Here is a 23284-nt window from a genome sequence, read left to right on the forward strand (position 1 = left end):
TAAGTGGGCACATATTTTACAAAGACCGATGCCCCTAAAAGTTGGGACAAAATCTGTGAATATGCCTCCAAATCATGTTGATACGTGGTATATCGAGAGAATACCTACAAACTATTTATGTTTTTGTACAAAACTCCTGAGATGTTGCATATGAACTGCCCAACTATACCGTTTGTTTGTTGGTGATGTGGTCAGGGGACTGGCTCACTGTATCAAATATTCTGGCTATGCCTTCATATCCAACCCTTTTGTACCCATGTTTTATCAATTTTACAGCAACCTTCTATTAGGTCATTCCCTCTAGACCCCATCCATTTTTTTCCACCTTTTCCTGGCATTTCTAAATATTCTAAAAAGCAAATTACTCATGTTTTGATGGCTGCTAGGCAAGCTATTCTCCTTCACTGGTTGTCATCTCAGACCTCATCTCCCACAGAGCTTATGTCTATCATTTTGGATATCAGAAACATGGAACATCTCACAGTCAAAATTAGATGTTACCTTAGAACGATAATGTATGGGCACTTTGGGATCAGTCCAATTTCAGTACACCTCCCACCCCTGACCACATTCCTTAATTATGTATAGACCTTGTATGACATAAAGCAATTCTCCTCAATTGGATACCACCAATATGTAAACAAAATAACTTTCTTTGTATTATGATTTGTCTCCAGACGAGTGGAGGCCAGACTTAGTTCCACCTCTACCCATCTGAATGACATCAAATATTTACTGACTTGTTCAGACTTGTACTGACTTTTATGTCCCTCTTGCTTTCTTATTATGTTATAATTCAAAGAAGAGCCACTGTTTTCTATGTCTAACTATGTCAAGAAGGGCACTTTTTCGTACATATATATCACAATTTCCTCTGTATAGGGATGTTTGTATTTTAATGTAGTTTTGTGCTGGCTCAGAATTTTCTAAAAATACAATAAAAAATTATATTTCAAGCATTATGTGAAAACAGTTCTTAATTTATCAAGGAGATATGTGTTTTAATAGGTTTTAATGCTTGAAATATTTTTGCGGGAACATTTTCAAACTTTAAAGTAAAGTTCCACTGCAGGGAAAATCAACACAATTACTTTAATGTTGGCCACAAAGTTTGCTTTACTTATCTTTTATTCAGCCCCCCACAGTCTACCTGCCTGCAGGAGCGACTTGGTAGTTACAAAGGGCCGATGACTCTCTCCCTGCTGTGTGCCGTGTTTTTGAAAGCACACAGAGCAGCAGAGCAATGATATAAGCAGCTTGGAGGAGTCGATTTTAAATTAACCTGTAGCTTTTCCCTGCATTGACAAGATTTCTTGGACATTAAGATCTCTTTAGGCATTCCCCATTAGTGCTCCTGTCATATAAGATTGTTACTGGCCTTATTTGTTTTTTTTACTTTATATTTCATGACTCACCCATTATACACAAGGGTCAGTAGTAATCCTCAGATTGCTGATGTCAAATCCTTGTAGGATACACCACACCCAGCTATAGACATGTGTAACAAAAAAAAAGGCAAAAAGGGCCGTTCTCCCTGTTCATACAAAAAAGCTATGTGGCTTTACTGTGCGGTAAAATGTCTGTCACCACATATAGTGTGAATTCACCAGCGACAGCCAGTCCATAAGGGGCGCAGGGGTGCCACCCCCCCAATCTCCATGCGCTGGCCCCTAATCTCCACGTGGGACACCGGGCGCATATACTTCTATGAGTTTTGGTTTCTTTATAAGCACATGATAAGAGCCTAAGGCTTTAATTGGCTTCAAAATGGTTGGGCTTGGGGTGTAGAGCACTGCACCCTGAGCCCACCCACTTGTGACATTAGCGAATCAACATTCGCTATTGTCTTCCTGCCTCTCCTCGCGGCAATCAGGACAGGAAGCGGGTCTTAAGACTGTATTGGGTTTGAGGAGAAGCCAGGGAAGCCACCTGGATGGAGTAAGTGTGGACCTGACGGGGGTGGGGGTTTGTTTTCCGCCCCCCCCCCCCAAAAATGGAGCACCAGCCGCCACTGGAATTCACCTTTAAAATTTATGCAAACCCTAACAATAAAATTCTCTTATTTGCACCCTTTTGGTCTGTGAAATATACCATTCTACGCATTTTGATATAGATGTTTTACAAGTGCAAAATAATACCTATTAATAGTGTCAGAAATTTAGAGCTGTCCTGTGACCTGTACACTCTGTGTTGTCTCAGAGACCTCCCAATTCTTTTCTTAGAATACAGAACAATTACTCCCTATCTTGTAGGAAGGAAGAGAGTGGGAGAGATTCTGTAGTTTCACAAAAGATGACTGGGGAAAGCTGACATTGGTTTCTTGTGATATTAGTCAAGAAAAAGGCACGTGTTCTTGGTCCATAACAGGAATAAGGAGCTGGGTGCATTTTTAGCACAATACCAGGTATTTTTCTGCACTTGCAGTGTCTTTAAAGGCCATTTACTGTTGAGATGTGACAACCTTTTTTTTTTTGCCCACCATACATTATAAGCAACTATCTGACTTTTAGTCCAAAATTGACTATTTAATGGTTATCGATATAGGTCATGGCTACCCTCTTAGTCTGTAGGGAATCTACATACAAAGTTATGTAAGGGTACATATAACTCAATCGGACCTCAAAGCTTGCGATATATCATCAATCTAGCAAAGGATAACATTTCATAGAAATAATTTCAAGCTTAATGCCTAAGGGACTATGCATCACATTCTCCCTAAAGTAGTAATTTGTGGCCTCCTCTCTGCAAGGATGAGACAGAATCAATAAAATGCACTAGTTCACATGTGCAGAGTTTAACAAACCCCCCATGTGTTTAAGTGTTGACAGGCTTTTCTTTTGTGATGTGTTCAGGAAGCCCTTAATTGGCTTTTTGGTGCTTTTCAGCAGCCAGCAATGTTATTCATTGCCTCCAGAATGGAAATTCAACATCAGACCTGACCTTGGATTGTATATTTCTACTACTAGAGCAGTTTATTGTTTTTGTATGCTGTATTGTTTTTCCTGTAATATAGTCATGTTAAATAAAGAATAAAAAAAAAAATCAACATCAGTGTTTGGAAATAAATTCAGACGCACTGAACAGGTGTGAGAAATGTTAGCAGACTTTTCAAACAGGCATCAAGAAATGACCAGGGGCTTCAGCATCTGCCAAATTATGTTTTCACTTTCCAGATTGGGAATTAGTAATGTGAAGCAATGCAGAGGATTGTCTCCAACAATAATCCAGAGAAACTATAGAATTCTGTCTGGGCAAAGCACAGAAAGTGTTGGTTCTTGTGCCCGATCCATGTACCTGTCATAGACAGATGCATGAATCTGTCCATGTCTGCACTGAGGAAGGGGTGTCTATAATGGCCACTTCTTCCTCAGTACTCTTCCTCTGGCCGAGGAGTTTTGCATTGGGTGGATGAAGCCTGATGGGGAACTGAAAGACTAGTTCACCATCGGGTCTGCTTTACTTTTGATTGATGGTGCATGGCAGTGGGCAAATCCATAGCTGCAGTGCCGATCCTGACCTCCCTGGGGCCCTAAGCAAAATGACATGGCACATTAAAAATGAGAAGCGGGGGGCGCTGATGACAGTGACATGTCACATTAAAGAAAGTTGAGAAGCGGGGGGAGGGGGTGTTCTGCTGTAGGAAATTACATCTTACATTAAATTGAGAAGAGGGGGGTGCTGACTTCTTACCTCTTCTCCCATGCAGCCAGCGAGTTGGCGAGGGGGCGAAAATGACTTCTCACCAGGCGGGGCCTCTAGTAATTTGGGGGGCCCTTCGCAGCTTTGCATGGCCCTAAGCGCCTTGCATAGTGAGCCTATAGGGAGGATCGGCCCTGCATAGCTGCTATTCAATCAAATATCGGCTTTTAAATCTACCCACTGCCGTGAACTGTCATTCACAGGCAGGACAGACCTGATGGGGAACTAGTGTAAGGCCTCGTACACACGACCGAGTTTCTCGGCAAAAACCAGCAAGAAACTTGCTGGGAGATATTTTTTTGCCGAGGAAACCGGTCGTGTGTATATTTTCGTTGAGGAAACTGTCGAGAAACTCGACGAGCCAAAAAGAAAGCATGTTCTCTATTTCCTTGACGGGAATGGAGAAAATTGGCTTGTCGAGTTTCGACGGCTTCACAAGGAACTCGACGAGCAAAACGATGTGTTTCGCCCATCGAGTTTCTCGGTCGTGTGTACGAGGCCTTAGAGTTCCTCATCAGGCTCCACCTACCTCACAGGCGCCGCAAGCATAAATTTAAGTTGGGCAAAGCCTGATGGGGAACTTTGAGACTAGTTCCTCATCAGGTCCACCTCGTCTGTGATTGGCAGATAGCAGTGGGCAAATTCTAAATCTGCTTTTGGACTTCAGAGCAGCTATGGAATCCACCCACTGCCATACACTGTCAATCACTGTCAAGGCGGACCTAATGGGGTAACTAGAGTATCTGAGTTTCACATCAGGCTCAACCCACTTCAGTTTAGTGTGTCCTGCTGTAGCTGGTTGCTGAAACATGGATAGCCTTCGTCCTAGCAACCAGTTATGTAAATGTAAAACATTGAAATATATTAATAAAGTAATAAACGCACAACACCCCCTTCCCTTGTACTCCGACTTTGAGTTGGTCTTAATTACCGGCAGTTTGCTCAAATGGGTGGTAATGCTTTTAGAATATGTTGCAGCAAAACTGACAGATTCTAAAAATGGTGGTAGTAAAAACTACCTGAATCCAGAGTATGTGTTGATACATTTTTTTTATTATATATTGAATTTCCCTGAATGTGTACTAACATTTGCATGATATTTCAAAACATTTAGAAAGTGTTTTAATTGTCTCCTATTAATACCAGTCTTATCGAGCCCCTAAAAATAAGCGTTATAGGGAGGTCTTACATCTGGCTCCGACAAAGTGTTTCGAAACAGAGGTATCATAAAACTCCATTGCTATAGAAACATTCTCCTTTCATCATTTCTGCTACTGTATCTTTAATCCTTTGTTGCAGTTTTGCTACCACACAAGGCCAAATGCATGCTCTCACAGGTATAGAGGGCCAGATTCACATAGAATTGCGGCCGTGTAACGTAACCCGTTTACGTTACACCGCCGTAAGTTTACAGTGTTAATGCCCGATCCACAAAGCACTTACCTGTAAACTTGCGGCGGTGTATCGTAAACACGTCCGGCGCAAGCCCGCCCAATTCAAATGGGGCGGGTACCATTTAAATTAGGCGCGCTCCCGCGCCAGACATACTGCGCATGCTCCGTTCGCTATTTTCCCGACGTGCTTTGTGCGCAATTACGGCGGCGCGACGTGTTTGTGAATCGCGACGTGCGTAATGTACTTACGACGGTAAAAACAAAAAATTCAAAAGCGACGCGGGAACGACGGGCATACTTTAACATGGTGGAGTAATTTTACAACATGTTAAAGTACCCCTAATTTTGCGACGGGAAACTAAGACTTGCGCCGACGTAACGACGGGAAAAACCTTTGTGGATCGCCGTAACTGCTAATTTGCATACCCGACGCTGGAATAAGACGCAAACTCCACCCAGCGGCGGCCGAGGTACTGCATCCTAAGATCCGACGGTGTAAGTCCATTACACCTGTCGGATCTAAGGGCTATCTATGCGGAACTGATTCTATGAATCATTCGCATAGATACTCTGAGAGATACGACGGCGTTTCAGAGAAACGCCGTCGTATCTCTTCTGTGAATCTGGCCCAGAAAGCCTTATTGCAAATTTGTTCTACAGACAACAGAAGTGATATAATTTTTTCACATATGTCATTTAATTTCACTTATTTTATGCTTACATTTTTACCTATTTTATATAAATGAATTTAAAGAGTTTCTTAAAAAGGTGTGCATACACTTTATTCTGGCCTAGCAACAGCCGATATTTCATTGCCATAGTCCTAATGTTCCTGAACTAATTTGCAATACATGTAAAAAAAAAAAATGGATCCCCCTCTATCTTTCGTTTTGAGTTCCCTTGAATGAGAGTTGTTTTCCTAAATCCTACGGATTTTGCATATGATTAAAAATTAACAGCAAGGACACAGAGCACCGTATCCTAAATCACATGAATCAATAGTGGTCAAGAAGGACAAAAATAAAAATTACTATCTTTAAAACATTTTAATGCTGATCTTATACCTGATGCTCCTGAGGCTATTTGTTTGTATTGTTCAGCCTAAAAATTGGTTTTATTATGATTCTATAGATATAATTAATTTTAACAATTATTTCATTCTCAATTTTTTTTCAGTCTTTGATCAGGGTATACAGAAAGACAGCTCTCTCTTCTAACATGCCTAGATGTTCTAATTCCCGGCATTCACAAGCCAAAAAAGTTTTTTTTTTTTTTAACCAAAAGAGTTTTTAAAAGTATTGTAATGGGCACAAAGTAACAACTTCAATGCGGACAAAGACATGTGCCTATGTTGTTGTACATATTTATGCTGGCCATACACTCCACGAAAAATCGTCCGAACGAACTTTCGAAAAACGAACGTTCGGTCGTGAGCGCAAACAATAGTGCCATCATGTAATGACCGATAAATCGTTCAGTGGACATAAACAAAAAAAATTCGGTTAGTTTTTTTTACATATACCTAGTGCAGAAAGTTCGGACGGGAAACACATTAACTTTTCCAATTTTATCGTTCGTTCGGCAGAAAAATTCCAAATGTGTCCTTCGTTTTTTTCGGCTCAAAAACGTCCCCAACGATTATCGATTTTGTGCCCATTAACTGGCCGAAAAACGAAAGAACTGTCTGAACGACCGATTTTCAGGCGAATTTTCGTATAGTGTATGGCCAGCATTAGTCCAAAAAACAGGCAACAGTTTGTTTTTTACTTGATTTTATTTTATTTTTTTCTTTAGGCCTGGTTCACACTGGTACGTTTTGAGATGCGATTTGAGATGTCAAATCGCATCTCAAATCGGCGGCATTTGTCGGAAATTGTCAGCAATGGCACCGTCCTAATCGGTGCCACGCCGCATCTGCGGCGCTGCACCAATTTCAAAAAGTAGTTCCTGTACTACTTTTTGCGGATTCGGGCCGCGATTTACATTGACATCTGTGCAGAAACCTGCACAGATGTCTCTGAAATCGCGGCCGAAATGGGGACTGCCAGCGGGAGTGAAATCGTGCGAGTTCAGCTGAACTCGCACGGCTTCACTCCCGCAGCCCAGTGTGAACCTGGGCTAACACAGTACAACTAACACTTTTGCTGAACTACTGTTAGACAACATAGTGTGGGTTACATCTATCTGTAACAGCAATATAAAGGAAAGGTGGACACAAGATGACTATTCTCAGATGTTCATATGTCATCCCTGCCCATAAGCTGTGGCCTTGAAGAGTCATAAAGGTGGATGAGTGTATCTGTGTATGAGTCATTGGCATTGCAAAACATAACTATCTTGTTTCATAGTAGTAGCAGATAATAAAGTGTTCACCACTTAGTTTTGTACTAAAGGTTTTGGGATACATTTTTCATATAGAGCATCCAGCAGATTGTAATGATAAGGGCTAAGTGTGCAGGGTTGGGAAATCTCTAAGGCCTCGTACACATGGCCGAGTTTCTCGGCAAAAACCAGCAAGAAACTTGCTGGGAGATATTCTTTTGCCGAGGAACCCGGTCGTGTGTACATTTTCGTCGAGGAAACTCAACGAGCCAAAAAGAGAGCAAGTTCTCTATTTCCTCGACTGGAATGGAGAAACTTGCCTTGTCGAGTTCCTCGACAGCCTAACAAGGAACTTGACGAGGAAAACAATGTGTTTCGCCCGTCGAGTTCCTTGGTCGTGTGTACGAGGCTTCAGATTCCAGTAAGCATCTAGTACCTGCACATATTTGCACTGCCTGCTCGTTCTGGAGTTTGTCTAAAGAAGTCAAGAGATTGTTGAACACCAGCCAAAAGTCTGGGTTCCTACTATATTCTAACATAGGAGTCATAATGGGGAAGATTTACAAAAACTGGTGCACAGAATCTGGTATAAATTGTGCATAGAAACCAATCGGCTTCTTTTTTGTCAAAGCTTAATTGAACAAGCTAGAAACGGATTGGTTACTATGCACAGCTGCACCAGATTCTGCTCTCTTGAGTTTAAGTAATTTAACCCCGATTTATAAAAGACAGCTTTAGAATTTTTACTAAATGTGTAGGGCTTATCCACGAAGGAGCAGCTCTGGGTCCTCTGTTCTTGTGCCCACGACTCTGCGAACAGCTCTGTAATCTGACACACCTGGCTGGGCTGATGACATAGTTGCAGGTACCTGCACGTGTGTGTGTGTGTGTGTATATATATATATATATATATATATATATATATATATATATATATATATATATATATATATATATATATATATATATATATATATATATATATATATACTGTATGTCAATGAGGTCAAATCTGTGTTGTAATACCCAATATGTAATTAGTTCTCTGAGACTAGTGTTTTCGTGTATACCCAAGTTAAGAATTAAAACCAGCATGAAAAATTTGCTAAATGCTTAAATTTTTTTTGGAGTAAATAGCTGCATATACTGTAGGTCTTTTAATTTGGGGTTAGCAATGAGGATAGCCAGGACTGCAATGGCCTCAAATATACCCTGACCACCTAAATGAAGTATAGCTATAAAACTTAAGTTAAGAAAAAGAAATAAAAATTTGAATTAAACCGTACTTTTTTTTTAATTAAGTAAATGACCTTTCCTTTGTGCATGTCATAGTGCCTACATTTTTATTTAAACATAAAAAGACAATGAGCTCCAATGCAAATAAAAAAAATATATCGGTTTTGTGAATCAGGTTCTAAATGTTAATGTGTGTGAGTAAATGTCTTTATAATTAAAAGATCATTCTGTTTATAATTGAAAAATAATAATAGTGAACTAGTGATATTGCCATAAAGTAATTTGATTTGTAATTGTAGGACAGTCATTTTCAAAGACGAATGAGTTCTTCCAGTGAAAAGACTTCATCATCATGGTCAGTAGTTGAAAGTCAAACATCATTAACCCCTGTACCTAACCCTAATGGAACCCAAGCATATTGGACAAAGAAGAGGTATGAATCTAATGTGTCTTAATACTCTCCTGTCACATAAACCATATGAGCAATTTCAGAGCAAATGCATACAAGACAATGGGGTTGATTTTCTAAAGGTAAATAGTTGCTTTAGCTCTGAGGGGAACATGCAAGGAAAATAAAAAACTGAATTTTTGCTTGCACATGATTGGATGATATAAATCAGCAGATCTTCCCCTCAGATCTAAAGCACCTACACTTGCAGTGCATTTCCAAGTTAGTGCACAGTATATTTGCCTTTAGTAAATCAACCTCCCTGTAACCACCTCCTGTACTCTACAGTTGGTAATAATTGAAAATACCTGTCTTATGTACCCTCATGGCTCGCTATACTCTTCGCCTAAAAAAATACCGGTTTTAAATATTGGGATGGCACGATACACCACAGCAATACCAAAGTACCAAAAGGTGTTACCTGTTCCACAGGTCATTCGAGGGCTTGTGGGTGGTCCAGTCAGGAAGAAAATAAGTAAGCAAGAAGCTAACACACATACTAATCTTTTTACAAGTGGCATCAAAGCCAAGCCAGGCACAGATGGTGCCAAATAAGATGGCAAAATTGTATTCTAGGATAGTGTCACTGCCACGGGTAACAAGAACTGTATTTCAAAGCCACAACTGTGTTGAAATGGAGGTTTCACCAAGGACAAGTGAGATCAGGACAAGTGCAGTACAAGTGCACATGGAAGTGCAGTCGCTTTAGATCTGAGGGGAAGATATGAAATGAGGGGAAGCTCTGCTGATTTTATCATCCAATCATGTGCAAGCTAAAATGCGTTTTTTTTATTTTCCTTGCTTGTCCCCTTCAGATCTACAGCGACTGCACTTCCAAGTGCACTTTGCACTTGTAGTTTGCACCTGTAGTGCAAAGTGGATTTGCCTTTAGAAAATAACCCCCACTGTGTTTTCTTTTATTTTTCAAAATTGATGCTCTTCTTTTGTTTATAGTGCAAAAAAATTAAACCACAGAGGTAATCAAATACTACCAAAAGAAAGCTCTATTCGTGGGAAAAAAGGGACATCAATTTTGTTTGGGTACAGCGTTGCACGACCACGCAGTTGTCAGTTAAAGCGACGCAGTGCCATATCACAAAAAATTGCCCGGTCATTGAGCAGCCAAAACTTCCGGGGCTGAAGTGGTTAATGTTACAATAACATTGCTAATCATTTTATTTTGAGTGGTTAATATGTATAATAGTACATTTAATTTTTTTTTTTTTTTAATTTTAGATATCCAGAAGCTTTTATCTCAATACAGTTAGAAAAAGTGGGTCCTCGGGATGCCATGCTGAACACGTTTCTTCAGAAAAAACAAATGATGGGGACTTTAATGAGAAACCCTGTAAGAGTTTGCAAGTATCTATTACAAGTACCTGTTATGCATAACAGCATCAAAGCATCCAAAAGTGTTCTGAAATCTTAAAAAAAAATGGTGCAGGCAAAGTACAGCAGGGGAGATTCACTAAAACTAGAGCACTCAGAATCTGGTGCAGCTGTGCATGGTAGCCAATCAGCTTCTAATTTCAGCTTGTTCAGTTAAGCTTTGACAAAAAAACTGGAAGCTGATTGGTTTCTATGCACAGCCGCATCAGATTTTGCACTCGACTGTTTTAGTAAATGTTCCCCACAATGTTATACGTTTCTAAGATATATTATGATTGTAGACTTCCTTCCTAATTTCATCCATAATTGCTGTTCTCAGTAGTCAGTGCATTAGCCCCCCTAGGATGTGCACATGTGCCTGGACAATAAACTATGAACATATTCTTAATAATCAACAACGGTGTTTTAGCTACTTTTCTTTTAGACTCTTTTTTTTAACAAAAATTACATTTAATGCACACGAACACAATATAGTACCCACATTTTTGTATATAATATATAAACATTGAAGTTGATACCAAACATGTCAAGCTTTAAATTTGCATGTACCTGTGAATCGGCAACACACTTCAATACCCAAAATTATACATAGGTAACAACTTTACAGTTTATTCATTTAGAGTTAACAATGTTTTAAATACAGGCGTAACGTGGTGCAAAATGTGGAATTAGCCTTTAAAGGCTAAGTCCACCTTTGTGACCATGTTTCATTTCACACCTATATTTATAGTGTAACATGATGTGTGGTCACATTCCTCAATTTGTAAATAGAACACTACAAGCAGAGGAACTCCAAGAACACAATGGTGGACAAGTGTGATGACATCACCACTTTTGTAGTTTATTGATAAGTTCCTCCAGCCCATTACCCTTAACTCTTTACAGACCTGAGGCTGGAGGAAGAGTCTGCAGCAGCCTGTTCTTTTTGCACCCACAATGACCAGATCATGTTCTGCAGGCTGCAATGCAAAAGATTAATAAATGCACTATTTTTGTGTGCCTTTGTTCAAAAATTTGACAATGCATTTAATTTATCCACAATACATATGTAGATATAAATGAAAACTTGTTCTAAAGACTTCAGCCCCGCAAGAATTTACCCCCTTCCTGACCAGAGCATTTTTTTGTGATTCGGCACTGCGTCGCTTTAGCTGACTATTGCGCGGTTGTGCGACGTTGTATCCAGACACATTTTTTTTCCACAAATAGAGCTTTCTTTTTGTGGTATTTGATCACCTCTGCGGTTTTAAACAATGAAGGAGCGACAATTTTGAAAAGAAAACAATATTTTTTACTTTTTGCTATAATAAATATCCCCCCAAAAATATATAAAAAACTAATTTTTTTTTCTCAGTTAAGGCCGATACGTATTCTTCTACATATTTTTGGTAAAAAAATCACCATAAGCATATATTAATTGATTTGCGCAAAAGTTATAGCGTCTACAAAATAGGGTATCGATTTATGGTATTTTAATTTATAATTTATATTTTTTACTAGTAATGGCGGTGATCTGTGATTTTTATCGGGACTGCGACATTATGCCAGACACCGGACACTTTTGACACTATTTTGGGACCATTGTCATTTATACAGCGAACAGTGCTATAAATAGCCACTTATTACTCTATAAATGACACTGACAGGCAAGGGGTTAAACACTAGGGGTGCGATCAAGGGGTTAAATGTGTCCTAGGGAGTGATTCTAACTGTGGGGGTGGGGGGGTGGGCTACAACTGACATGACAGCAATCACTGCTGCAGATGAGAGGGAGCAGTAGATTCCTGTCATGTCACTAGGCAGAACAGAGAAATGCCTTGTTTACATAGGCATCTCCCCATTCTGCCTCTTCTCACCGCAATCGCGGGCCGCCGGTGAACATTGAGTTTGCGGGGCCAACAAGCACACTCCCAGGCACGCGGTGCGTGAGTGCCCGATAGGCGGCAAATTCAAAGGGACGTACAGGCATGCCCATTTGCCTGCCCATGCCATTCTGCCGAAGTTTATTGGCATGCTGCGGTCGGGAAGTGGTTAAAATGCTTTTACAGGTTATTCAGAATATGTAAACACCTTACTGTTCATGCTTGGGTATAGGTTCACTTTATTTATTTTTTGTGGAAACATATAGGAAAAATTCACAAAGCTAACACACCAGGATAAGCATCATTTTTAAAAAAAAGTGACAGGTATTTTCAGCTGGGTCCTATATGATTTAAAAATGACAGTCATTTGGCTGAAATGTAGATTATTAAACATGTGCTAAAACTTTGTAAATTGAGCCTGTAGTCAAGAGTTTGATCAATTACACTAGGATTCCAGGGCTTCACTAGACAGCTCTGTAATGCATGAAAACAAAACAAACTTTATGTTAAAAAAATCTAAAGTACATATACAGTTTCAATTTAGAGATTAGTCATATTGACAATATTACTCGACACTTAGAAGTGGTTTTCCTGGATCGTCAAATATATTCTTTTACAAATATTAGTAACAAGTGTACATTGTATACTTATTTCAGCACTGAGGAAATATTGACACACTATACACCATAACATATTGCAGTGACTTTACCTTATGTATTGAACAGGAAGAAGCAGAAAAGGTAAAAAGAGAACTTGTAAAGGATTACTGCCAGAAGTAAGTGACCTTTATGCCATTTGAGCATTGTGTTTTTGAATATTTTCACTGCATTTAAATTGTATTATTATTATTTTTTTAAATTGCATACAGTATTAGTTTGCCATTTCTTAATATTGCAAACTTACAGAGATGTAGAATAAATCAATCTCACCTATGATTGTGCGTCAGACATTAATACAATATGCATCACAAGTATCATTGAAACAAGTAGGAAACAAAATCAAATACAATATAATATATAAAATAGTTAGTTTGGCAAGATAATCATATCAGTTTGATAAGCCTAAATAGAATAAAAGAGAAGACCAGGGTGTAATTAACTCATTTGAGCTATTACTGGGCCTAACATTATAACAGATCTTTTTGAAAATATCACTGAATCTATTTCATGCAGTCATAATTGATAAGATACACTCCTTGAAGAATCATCAAACACAAATTTAGCAATGGCATAACTGAAGTTAAGAGAAACTACACAAAATGGAACCTTTCTTCTCTGGAGTAGGGATAAACAAATCTGTCCAGAATCGATTCACCAATAGGCTTTGCCAAATTCTGTTTGAAATTCGTCAAAACCAAACATAGTGGTGAATTGTATTAAAGTCTATGAAGAACAAGTCCTGAGAGGGCTTTTTCATGGGGCCCCAATGGCAGCACTAACTGTATAAAAATCGTTTCAATAAGGTGCTTGGAGGATTCCTTAAAGGGGATGTAAAGGTTCGTTTTTTATTTTCTAAATAGGTTCCTTTAAGCTAGTGCATTGTTGGTTCACTTACCTTTTCCTTCTATTTCCCTTCTAAATGTTTTTTTTTTCTTTGTTTTCTTTGTCTGAACTTCTCACTTCCTGTTCCTCCTCAGTAAGCTGTTCTGGCTGACTAAACACAGCTTGGATGATGGTGTCAAGTTTGAAACAGGAAGTGAGAAATTCAGACAAAAAAAAAAAACATTTAGAAGGGAAATTTAAGGAAAAGGTAGGTAAGTAAGTAAACCAACAATGCACTAGCTTAAAGGAACCTATTTAGAAAATAAAAAACAAACCTTTACAACCCCTTTAAAGCTATGCAAGGTGATCCAAAACAGTACCATTTTCATGGACAATATCGGCACCAGCATACACTGGCAACGCATTACTGGCTTTGATTTTTTTTTTTTTTATATAAGTGTTAGCTTACATACAGCAGCAGCACCCTAATTAGAAGGTCAGAAGGAGACCAGCCCCACGGTGTACTTTAGGCCATAAATGGTTGGAAAAGGCTTTTTACTGTATCCATTGTGAATCCAATTAGGTACTGCACTCACAAAGGTTGTTGACAGGTTTAAATTGTACAGATTCTTCATCTTTCAACCTGGGTCTGTGTTGTTTTGACATTTAGGTTGAGCAGAAAGATTCATATCCACTCCCTTAGAGGACAAATAATTGCTAATTGCAACAGCTTGAAGCAGCTTTTGGAAGACTTTCCACTTATTGAGAAAACCTATTTCATCATAGGACGACATCAGGAGAAAAAGACTACCATCAAGGAAGCTCCTGAAGCTGATGCCAGGTTCGTAGCTGCCTCTTCTTGTCAACTATTACTGGCAACCCCCCACTTTAAGATTTAATGCCTAACTGTAGCAGATAAAAAAGACACACATCAATGCAACTCTGTAATCAATAAAACATCATTACCTTTTTTTTTTTTTTTTTATGCAAGCTGAAATAAATAGGGGGTGGATTTGACTTCCTCCTATGTTAATAAAATAAATATGTATTATCTTGTCAGCTCCTATACAGTGGAACCTCGGATTGCGAGAAACGCGGTTAACGAGCATTTCGCAATACGAGCACTGTATTTTAAAAAATCCTAACTCGGTTTGGGAGTGTTGTCTCGCAACACGAGCAAGATTCAAGCCAAAGCGGTGTGCAGTACCGTGTTTGGCCCGAGGTGGGGGGGGGGGGGCGCCGGAGCCGAGTGGAGACATCACCGTGAGCATAGACATCACCAGGAAGTATATGCTAATGCTCTCTTATTCCCATACCCCACCACCAGGGGGTATGTGTAAATCCTCTCCCAGATGAAGACCTGATATGCACCCTTCTGCTATACACACCCTGCTGGGTAATCTTGCTCTGCTGGCATGCCAGGCTACCCCCAGCCAAATCTAGATGTCTTCAGTATAACCAGATTTCAACAGTCCGGAAATATCTGATATTAAAAACATGTTGACTTCCAACATAAGCAGTGTAAGTACTTGAATTTTACATTGTGTCAGCCTTTTGCAGTTCCTGTACAGCAGAGATGGACTGTTGTGGGAAGTAGCAGCTTAAGAAGCAAATCACTTCATGTGCTAACAAGAAGCATGCTGACAGGAAGAGAAAGTAGGGTAACAGACTTATGAGCTCATTACTGTGCTGCTTCTTTTTTCACTGTCCAGTTATAGAGGAGGGTCCTTAAAGCGGGAGTTCACCCAATTTTTTTTTTTTAACATTAGATTGATGCTCATTTTGTCAAGGGGAATCGGGTGTTTTTTTTTAAATCAAAGCAGTACTTACCGTTTTAGAGATAGATCTTCTCCGCCGCTTCCGGGTATGGTCTTCGGGACTGGGCGTTCCTATTTGATTGACAGGCTTCCGACGGTCGCATACATTGCGTCACGAGTAGCCGAAAGAAGCCGAACGTCGGTGCGGCTCTATACGGCGCCTGCGCACCGACGTTCGGCTACTTTCGGAAAATCGTGACGCAATGTATGCGACCGTCGGAAGCCTGTCAATCAAATAGGAATGCCCAGTCCCGTAGCCAATACCCGGAAGCGGCGGAGAACATCGCTCTCTAAAACGGTAAGTACTGCTTCGATTAAAAAAAAAACACCCGATTCCCCTTGACAAAACGAGCCTCAATCTAATGTTAAAAATTTACTTTTTGGGTGAACCTCCACTTTAATGACCTTGGTTCAGAGGAAGTGGGTTGAAAAATGTTGGTAATCAGACCGAGGACATCTAGCTTTAGAAAAAAAAGTACTGTAGGGAAATTTTAAATAAACCTTAATATTACAGAAAAAGTGGAGGTTCCACCTGAAAAAAAAAATTCTATTTTTTTTTACTTACCCTAAATAGCTGTTGCTATGCGAAAGTGACGAATTTGCCTCTTAATCCTCCGCGGCGGATTATCTTCCTCCTCCTACACTCGGTGTCTTCTTGTGAACGGGGCACGCTGCATTCTGGGAACTGTGTGTGTCCCAGAAAGCAGCCGGCCCATTCACAAAGCGCTGCGCTGCTCGCGCATGCACAGTAGCAAACTGGCAGTGAAGCTGTACGGCTTCACTGCCTGTTTCCCTTACTGTGGATGGCGGCGCTTGGAGCTGCCAGGATCGAGGATCGGCCTCGGCGGGGGCCGACATCGCTGGCGGCTAGGACAGGTAAGTGTCCTTATTAAAAGTCAGCAGCTCCAGTGTTAGTAGCTGCTGACTTTTAATTATTTTTTTTTGTAATGGAACCTCCACTTTAATATCCTAAAGTGGTTGTATAACCTTTTTTTTTTACCGATAGTTAAGTCTATAATAAGGCTTACCTGTAGGTAAAATGTATATCTTCTAAACCTGTACGGTTAAGGAGATATTCAATTGCATGCAGCCACTGACGTCAGCGGCGCATGCACTGTGAAGGCCCGGCTGAAGGTCCGGCAGACGCTGCCACCCCTTGCCGAAAAGAAAACTCCCACGAACATGCGCCGGAGTGACATCATCGTAGCTCCAGCCATCTTGGACATCTTCTCCCTTATGGAGAAATTACACTTAGCTTAACTAGTTTAATATTTTATCTTCAGATTCTTCAATCAACTATTCGCTACCTTCTATTATAACAATAGAAGCAGTGCGCCTAGATCTAATTCCTTGTCTACAGAAAAAATTAGAAGGATTCAATATCAAAAGTAGGCTTAAAGTGGTAGTATACTCTGTACTACCACTTTTACCTACAGGTAAGCCTATAATAAGGCTTACCTGTGGGTAAAAAGAATGGGCCAGATTCACAACCAGCGGGCGCAACTTAACTTTTCCGATTTAAGTTACACCGCCGCAAATTTTGCCCGATCCACAAAGCACTTACCTGGAAATTTGCAGGGGTGTAACTTAAATCCGTCCGGCGCAAGGCGGGCCCAATCGAATGGGGCGAGTCCCATTTAAATTAGGCGCGCTCCCGTGCCGGACGTACTGCGCATGCTCCGTCAGGTAAATTACCCGACGTGCATTGCGCTAACTGACGTCGCACCACGCCGACGTCATTTGCTTAGACGTTAACGTAAATGGCGTCCAGCGCCATTCACGGACGTCTTACGCAAACGACGTTGATGTTTAAATTTCGACGCGGGAACGACGGCCATACTTACCATGGCTTAAGACAACTAGGGCTCAGCCCTAGTTTTACGCGGCGTAACTCGACGGAAACGACGTAGATTTAGATCGACGGGCCGTTCGGGGATCGCCGTAAGTCTTCATTTGCATATTCTACGCCGGCCGCAATGGCCTCGCCACCTAGCGGCCAGCCTAGAATTGCATCCTTAAGATCCGACAGTGTAATTAAATTACACCTGTCAGATCTTAGGGCTAGCTATGCGTAACTGATTCTATGAATCAGTCGCATAGTTAGAAACAGAGATACGACGGCGTATCAGTAGATACGCCGTCGTATCTCGTTTGTGAATCTGGCCCAATATCTCCTAAACCTGTACGGTTTAGGAGATATTCCCCTCGCAATGAGCTGCTGACTGCAGCGGCGCATGTGCAGTGGGGATTCTCGGCTAAAGGCCCAGCAGCTGCCGGACCTTACCGGAAAGAAGTCTCCCGCACGTATGCGCGGGAGATATGACATCGTCGCTCCAGCTACTCATTATGCCTTTTGCCTTTCAGGTATGTAAAAAAAAAAAAAGCAGCAGGGGGTTTACTACCGCTTTAAGCCAGCCATACGTACATTGAAATTTGTCCAGTTCAGCAGGGACCGGCCAACATACGATCCGTCTATGGGCAGGCTGATTGTACCCAAATCGATCCATCTATCGACTTGGGTACAACCAGCCTGTTCTGTGTATGTAGGTTATAGACATGGTGGGATAATTGTTTTCTCACCCATAGAAGTTAATATAAATTGGGAAACTATTTTTTTACTTTGCAGACACACCCTGACTAATCAATCTGAGGGGAAAAATAAGTCCACTGGGATAAATTTTCAGGATTCATTGCTGAAGTTGATTGCTTGTACTTGTTTATGGAAAACGTTTGCTGCTTGTACTTATTTATGGCAAAATGTTTGTAAAGAAGGCTCATTTAATGGTTTGAACTTCTGACCACTATTTTGTGGGAAGCTTTAGTGAGAACATATTTTGGGCTACAATTGCAGTGATGTGGCTTATATATTTTACATACTTGCTCTTCAATATTTTTAATATTGTATTGAATATAGAGATGTGTAAGCTAGCCACTAGAGGGAGCTTCTATAAAAATAGAAGAGAGATAAGGGGGGGGGGGGGGCACAGCCCTCTGCGAAGACAGTGGGCAACCATTCCCATGTATAAATTAGTAAAAAGAAAGGGAGGGGGGGGCATATTCAACAGACAAGGAAAAAAAAAGTATAAATGCTTAGGGGATAGTTCCCCCCGACAGCCTCAGGTGTATTCAAGTCATATTTATGATACCACCAGGATATTGGATTCCGAAACCCTACTCCAAAGTTAGCTGCCTCTCACGAACCCACGCCGCCCAAACCTTATCAAACTTTTTCTGCCAATTACGTCCCATATAAGTCAGTTTATATAGAGGTAGGGCTGAGTTCACCAAGGTCTTCTACTGGTGGACTGTCGGAGGGAGAGGCTTATGCTTTTGTAGCAGAATTGCTTTCCTGGCAGCCACCAGTCATTTTCAGAATGGCACTTTGCTCTTTTCCGTTTTGGGCAAACATGATGGAGTGCAATGGTAGAGCACATGCGGTTAATTTAATAAAGGGGAAGTGACCATATACTTAGCAATGTGAATCTTCACTGAGATTAGCAAAATTAATCAATACACAATCACATGTGAGGAAAATGAAGAAACAGGATTTTTTTTTTTTTTTTGCAAATGATTGGATGGTAAAAGTTGACACAGCTTCACCTTATTTACTAAGCTCAGTGAACTTTCTCTTTGCAAGTTAACAATCTCTACTCCTTTCATAAACTAATCATTGTATAAGTTTGGAGGTCTTTGCTTGTTCACATAATTGCTTTGCTTCAGGAGATGACAATCATTTACATGCATGCTATTATTAGCAATTGCAAACTACCGTATTTGCCGGTGTATAAGGCGACCGGGCGTATAAGACGACCCCCCTAATTTTAATTATTTTTTGCGATTTTTTTGCCTGTACTCACCGTATAAGACGACCCCTTCCTAGGCTTCATATTTCTTCCTTCTGGAGCCATATTTTTCTTACTTACTGGAGCTGGAGCCAATCACGGCGAGCGATGTATTCTATTAATGGATACAAAGCCTGCTTGCATTGGCAGAGGCTGTAACATCATCAGCCCACGCCTCTGTGACTCTCAAAGCCAATCCGGGCAGGGTACTGTATGTAGCCTGTTCGGATTGGCAGAGGTTGTTACTCCAATCTGAGTAGGCTCTGTATTCATTTGAATACATCGCTCACTGGGATTGGCTAAACGGTATATACTGTATGTAGCCGACGCTACATACAGTATTACCGCACATCCAGCAGGCATCCGAGCAGCTGACCCGGCGTATAAGACGACCCCTGCTTTTTGGCCAGTTTTTTTAAGTGTAAAAGGTAGTCTTATACGCCTGCAAATACAGTACATTCCCAAAATAAAGTACTGGAAGAATTACAACTACATTTCTTCTGGATTTTAGAGCATTTCAAGAACGTCCACACGCTTTGCTGACAGACGATGGAAAGGTTTTTGTTAATTTGTGGTATATTCCCTTCCCAACTGAAGTGCTTGAGATGTTCAAAATGCTCCCAGAGAAGGTATGAAGCTTTAACCGCAGATGAAAATGAATGTTTATACTGCTATTGTTAACCACAAAATCAAAACATATTCCGAGTTCCAAAAATGTTTTTTCAGCCAGGCTTATGAGGATCTTACAAGGGACTTGATCAAACGGTTTAAGTAATGCAGTAGTGAATGACATTCTTTAGAAATTATATGTTATCATTTTGAGCCTGAAAACCCCACAAATCACTAACTATCAGGACATCTACCACCAATAAAAATATTTCAGACTGTAAATAATAAAGCCATGAGGGATTAGTCTACTAGGCAGTGTATGCATTGCAGACATAGGTTTCCAGGAAGGTCCATTGAAAGGATCCTCATGTAACATTGAACCTATACAATGTGCTGCAAGTAGGAGAAAAGTAAAGCTAGGATATGTGAGTCAGCACAGTACATTAAAAAGAGTGGCCTTGTATGACCACTTATCCCAGTAATAGTTGATAAACAATAAAAGAGCCCTGTCTACTTTCAGCCTCTTTGCACCTATAGGGTGCAGTAAATGTCTCAGTTTTGTAAAAAAAAAAGAGCTCCTTCTCCAACATGAGCAAAGTACTGGATTGTTCCCAATTCCATTTCTAAATATATATACAAAAACAACAATAAACCTAAAGTAGTAATAAAGTCCAATTTTATTTTTTTACCTTGATGCATTCTCTGCTTTAACCTCTTTACCACCGGGCTTGTTTTTCAGATTCGGTGTTTACAAAACTAAAACAGTTTTTTTTGCTAGAAAATTACTTAAAACCCCCAAACATTATATATATTTTTTTCTAACACCCTAGAGAATAAAATGGCAGTCATTGCAATACTTTTTGTCACACCGTATTTGTGCAGCGGTCTTACAAGCGCACTTTTTTTGGAAAAAAAATCATCAATTTTTTTAATTAAAAAATAAGACAACAATAAATTTGGCCCAATTTTTTTACATATTGTGCAAGATAATGTTACGCCGAGTAAAATGATACCCAACATGTCACGCTTAAAAATTGCGCCCGCTCGTGGCATGACGTCAAACTTTTACCCTTAAAAATCTCGATAGGCGACGTTTAAAAAATTCTACAGGTTGCATTTTTTGAGTTACAGAGGAGGTCTAGGGCTAGAATTATTTCTCTCACTCTAACGATCGCGGCGATACCTCACTTGTGTGGTTTGACCACCGTTTTCATATGCGGGCGCTACTCGCATATGCGTTCGCTTCTGTGCGTGAGCTCGACGGGACGGGACGCTTTAAAAAAAATTGTTTTTGTTTTCTTATTTATTTTTATTTAGTTAATAATTTTTTACACTGAAATAAAAAAAAAAAAATTGATCACTTTTTTTCCTATTACAAGGAATGTAAACATCCCTTGTAATAGAAAAAGGCATGACAGGTCCTCTTAAATATAAGATCGGGGGTCAAAAAGACCTCAGATCTCATATTTAGACTTAAATGCAAAAAAAGAAAGAGACGCTGGGCGGGACTGACGTTTTGACGTCACTTCCGCCCAGCAGAGCTATGGGGATGGGTGAAGGAAATTTTTCCTTCACTCGCAACCCCAGTCACTTGCCGAACAGTCCCGATCGCCTCCGCCGCTACCGACGGCTCCGGTAAGCGGCGGAGGGTGCGGGAGAGCGGTGGGAGCCCCTCTCCCGCCACCGATAACGGCGAATCCGCCGCGGAGACCGCCGTTATCTTGTACACCACCGCCCACTGAAAAGATGGATACCTCAGTTGTGGCAGCAGCTGCTGCCGTTACCGAGATATCCATCTTTAAAAACAGGACGTCTTTTGGACATGGGGCGGTGGTCAAGAGGTTAATGTAAAAAAAATCCCACTACTTGTCCTACCTCCTTTTATCCCTAAATGCTTAACTGGCTCCATGTCACTGCTCCAGCTCTGTTTATGGCTCGTGTATCGCTCCCTTCACTACCTGCTTTTACAGGAGACAGCAAAGTCTCATGCCTCGTACACACGACCGGTTTTCACAATGAGAAAACTGCCATTTTTTAGATTGGTTGGGAAAACCAGTCTTGTGTATGCGCCATACCAGTTTTCCCAGCGAGAAACCTGCCTGCAAAAAAATTCCAACCGGCTCTATTTTTTCCCATCGTGTTTCCCGTCAGTCTTTTTCTCATTGCGAAAACTGCTTGTGTGTATGCTTTTCCGAGGGAGAAAAAATGCGCATGCTCAGAATCAAGTATGAGACGGGAGCGCTCGTTCTGGTAAAACTAGTGTTCGTAATGAAGATAGCACATTCGTCACGCTGTAACGGACTGAAAAGCACAAGGCTGAAAAGCTTGAATTTTAGCTTAGTGAATGTGGCGAAGTTCCACTTTGCAAAGAATACCCAATCACAGCATTTTTGCTTACACATAAGTGGATGATGGAAATCAGCAGAGCTCCAACTTATTTACTAAGCTCTGGGGCACATTCCCTTGCAAAGTGAACAGTCTATTTGTCTTTAGTAAATCAACCCCATATAGCCTGATTAAATAATGTGTTCACTGAAACATCCCATCATTGGAAAAATGCACTAATTTGTTCAGTTTCTTTCACATGATTGGATATTTGTGTTTTCTTAAACACTCAGGAACAGGCCCTAGGTCTCTGCACTCAGACTATCCCTGACCGGTTACTTTGCCCTGACATTATTTTTATTCTATTACATCTGTTTTCTTGTTTTTTGTATTACATTTTAATTGAAATCTAAATATATATATTTTTGTGTAAGTTGCACTAGTAGATCACCCATGTTTAGTGATTTAAAGGCCAATTTCCTGGCAACATATTAAAAAAAAGCTTTAAAACCCCCTTTTCACTCACCTAAGTTCGCCACTACATCACATCTCATGTTGGCACCTATTCTGATGCCGCGTACACACGATTATTTTTCGGCATGAAAGAAAACGTTGTTTTTCAGCATGTCCAAAAAACAACTTTTTTCCAACTTCATCATTAAAAACGACACACCCTCGTTTTTAAAAAATGATGATCAAAGTGCGGTGACATACAACGGCACTCTTTCACTCACCTAAGTTCGCCACTACATCACATCTCATGTTGGCACCTATTCTGATGCCGCGTGCACACGATCATTTTTCGGCATGAAAGAAAACTTTGTTTTTCAGCATGTCCAAAAACAACGTTTTTCCAACTT

At 40.4% G+C, this 23284-nt stretch overlaps 1 protein-coding gene across 1 annotated transcript in view; it reads left to right on the top strand.

Annotated features, from left to right (window-relative positions):
* LOC120937196 overlaps positions 1-23284 on the top strand; it is a 186649-nt gene that overhangs the window by 92530 nt on the left and 70835 nt on the right. The window contains exons 24-28 of the mRNA XM_040350213.1: positions 8951-9084; positions 10336-10447; positions 13076-13125; positions 14502-14672; positions 20002-20119. Of these exons, the coding sequence (XP_040206147.1) occupies positions 8951-9084; positions 10336-10447; positions 13076-13125; positions 14502-14672; positions 20002-20119 (585 nt within the window). The remainder of the gene's footprint in view (positions 1-8950; positions 9085-10335; positions 10448-13075; positions 13126-14501; positions 14673-20001; positions 20120-23284) is intronic.

Source organism: Rana temporaria, chromosome 4 (assembly GCF_905171775.1).
Source record: "Rana temporaria chromosome 4, aRanTem1.1, whole genome shotgun sequence".
Classification (NCBI taxonomy): domain Eukaryota; kingdom Metazoa; phylum Chordata; class Amphibia; order Anura; family Ranidae; genus Rana; species Rana temporaria.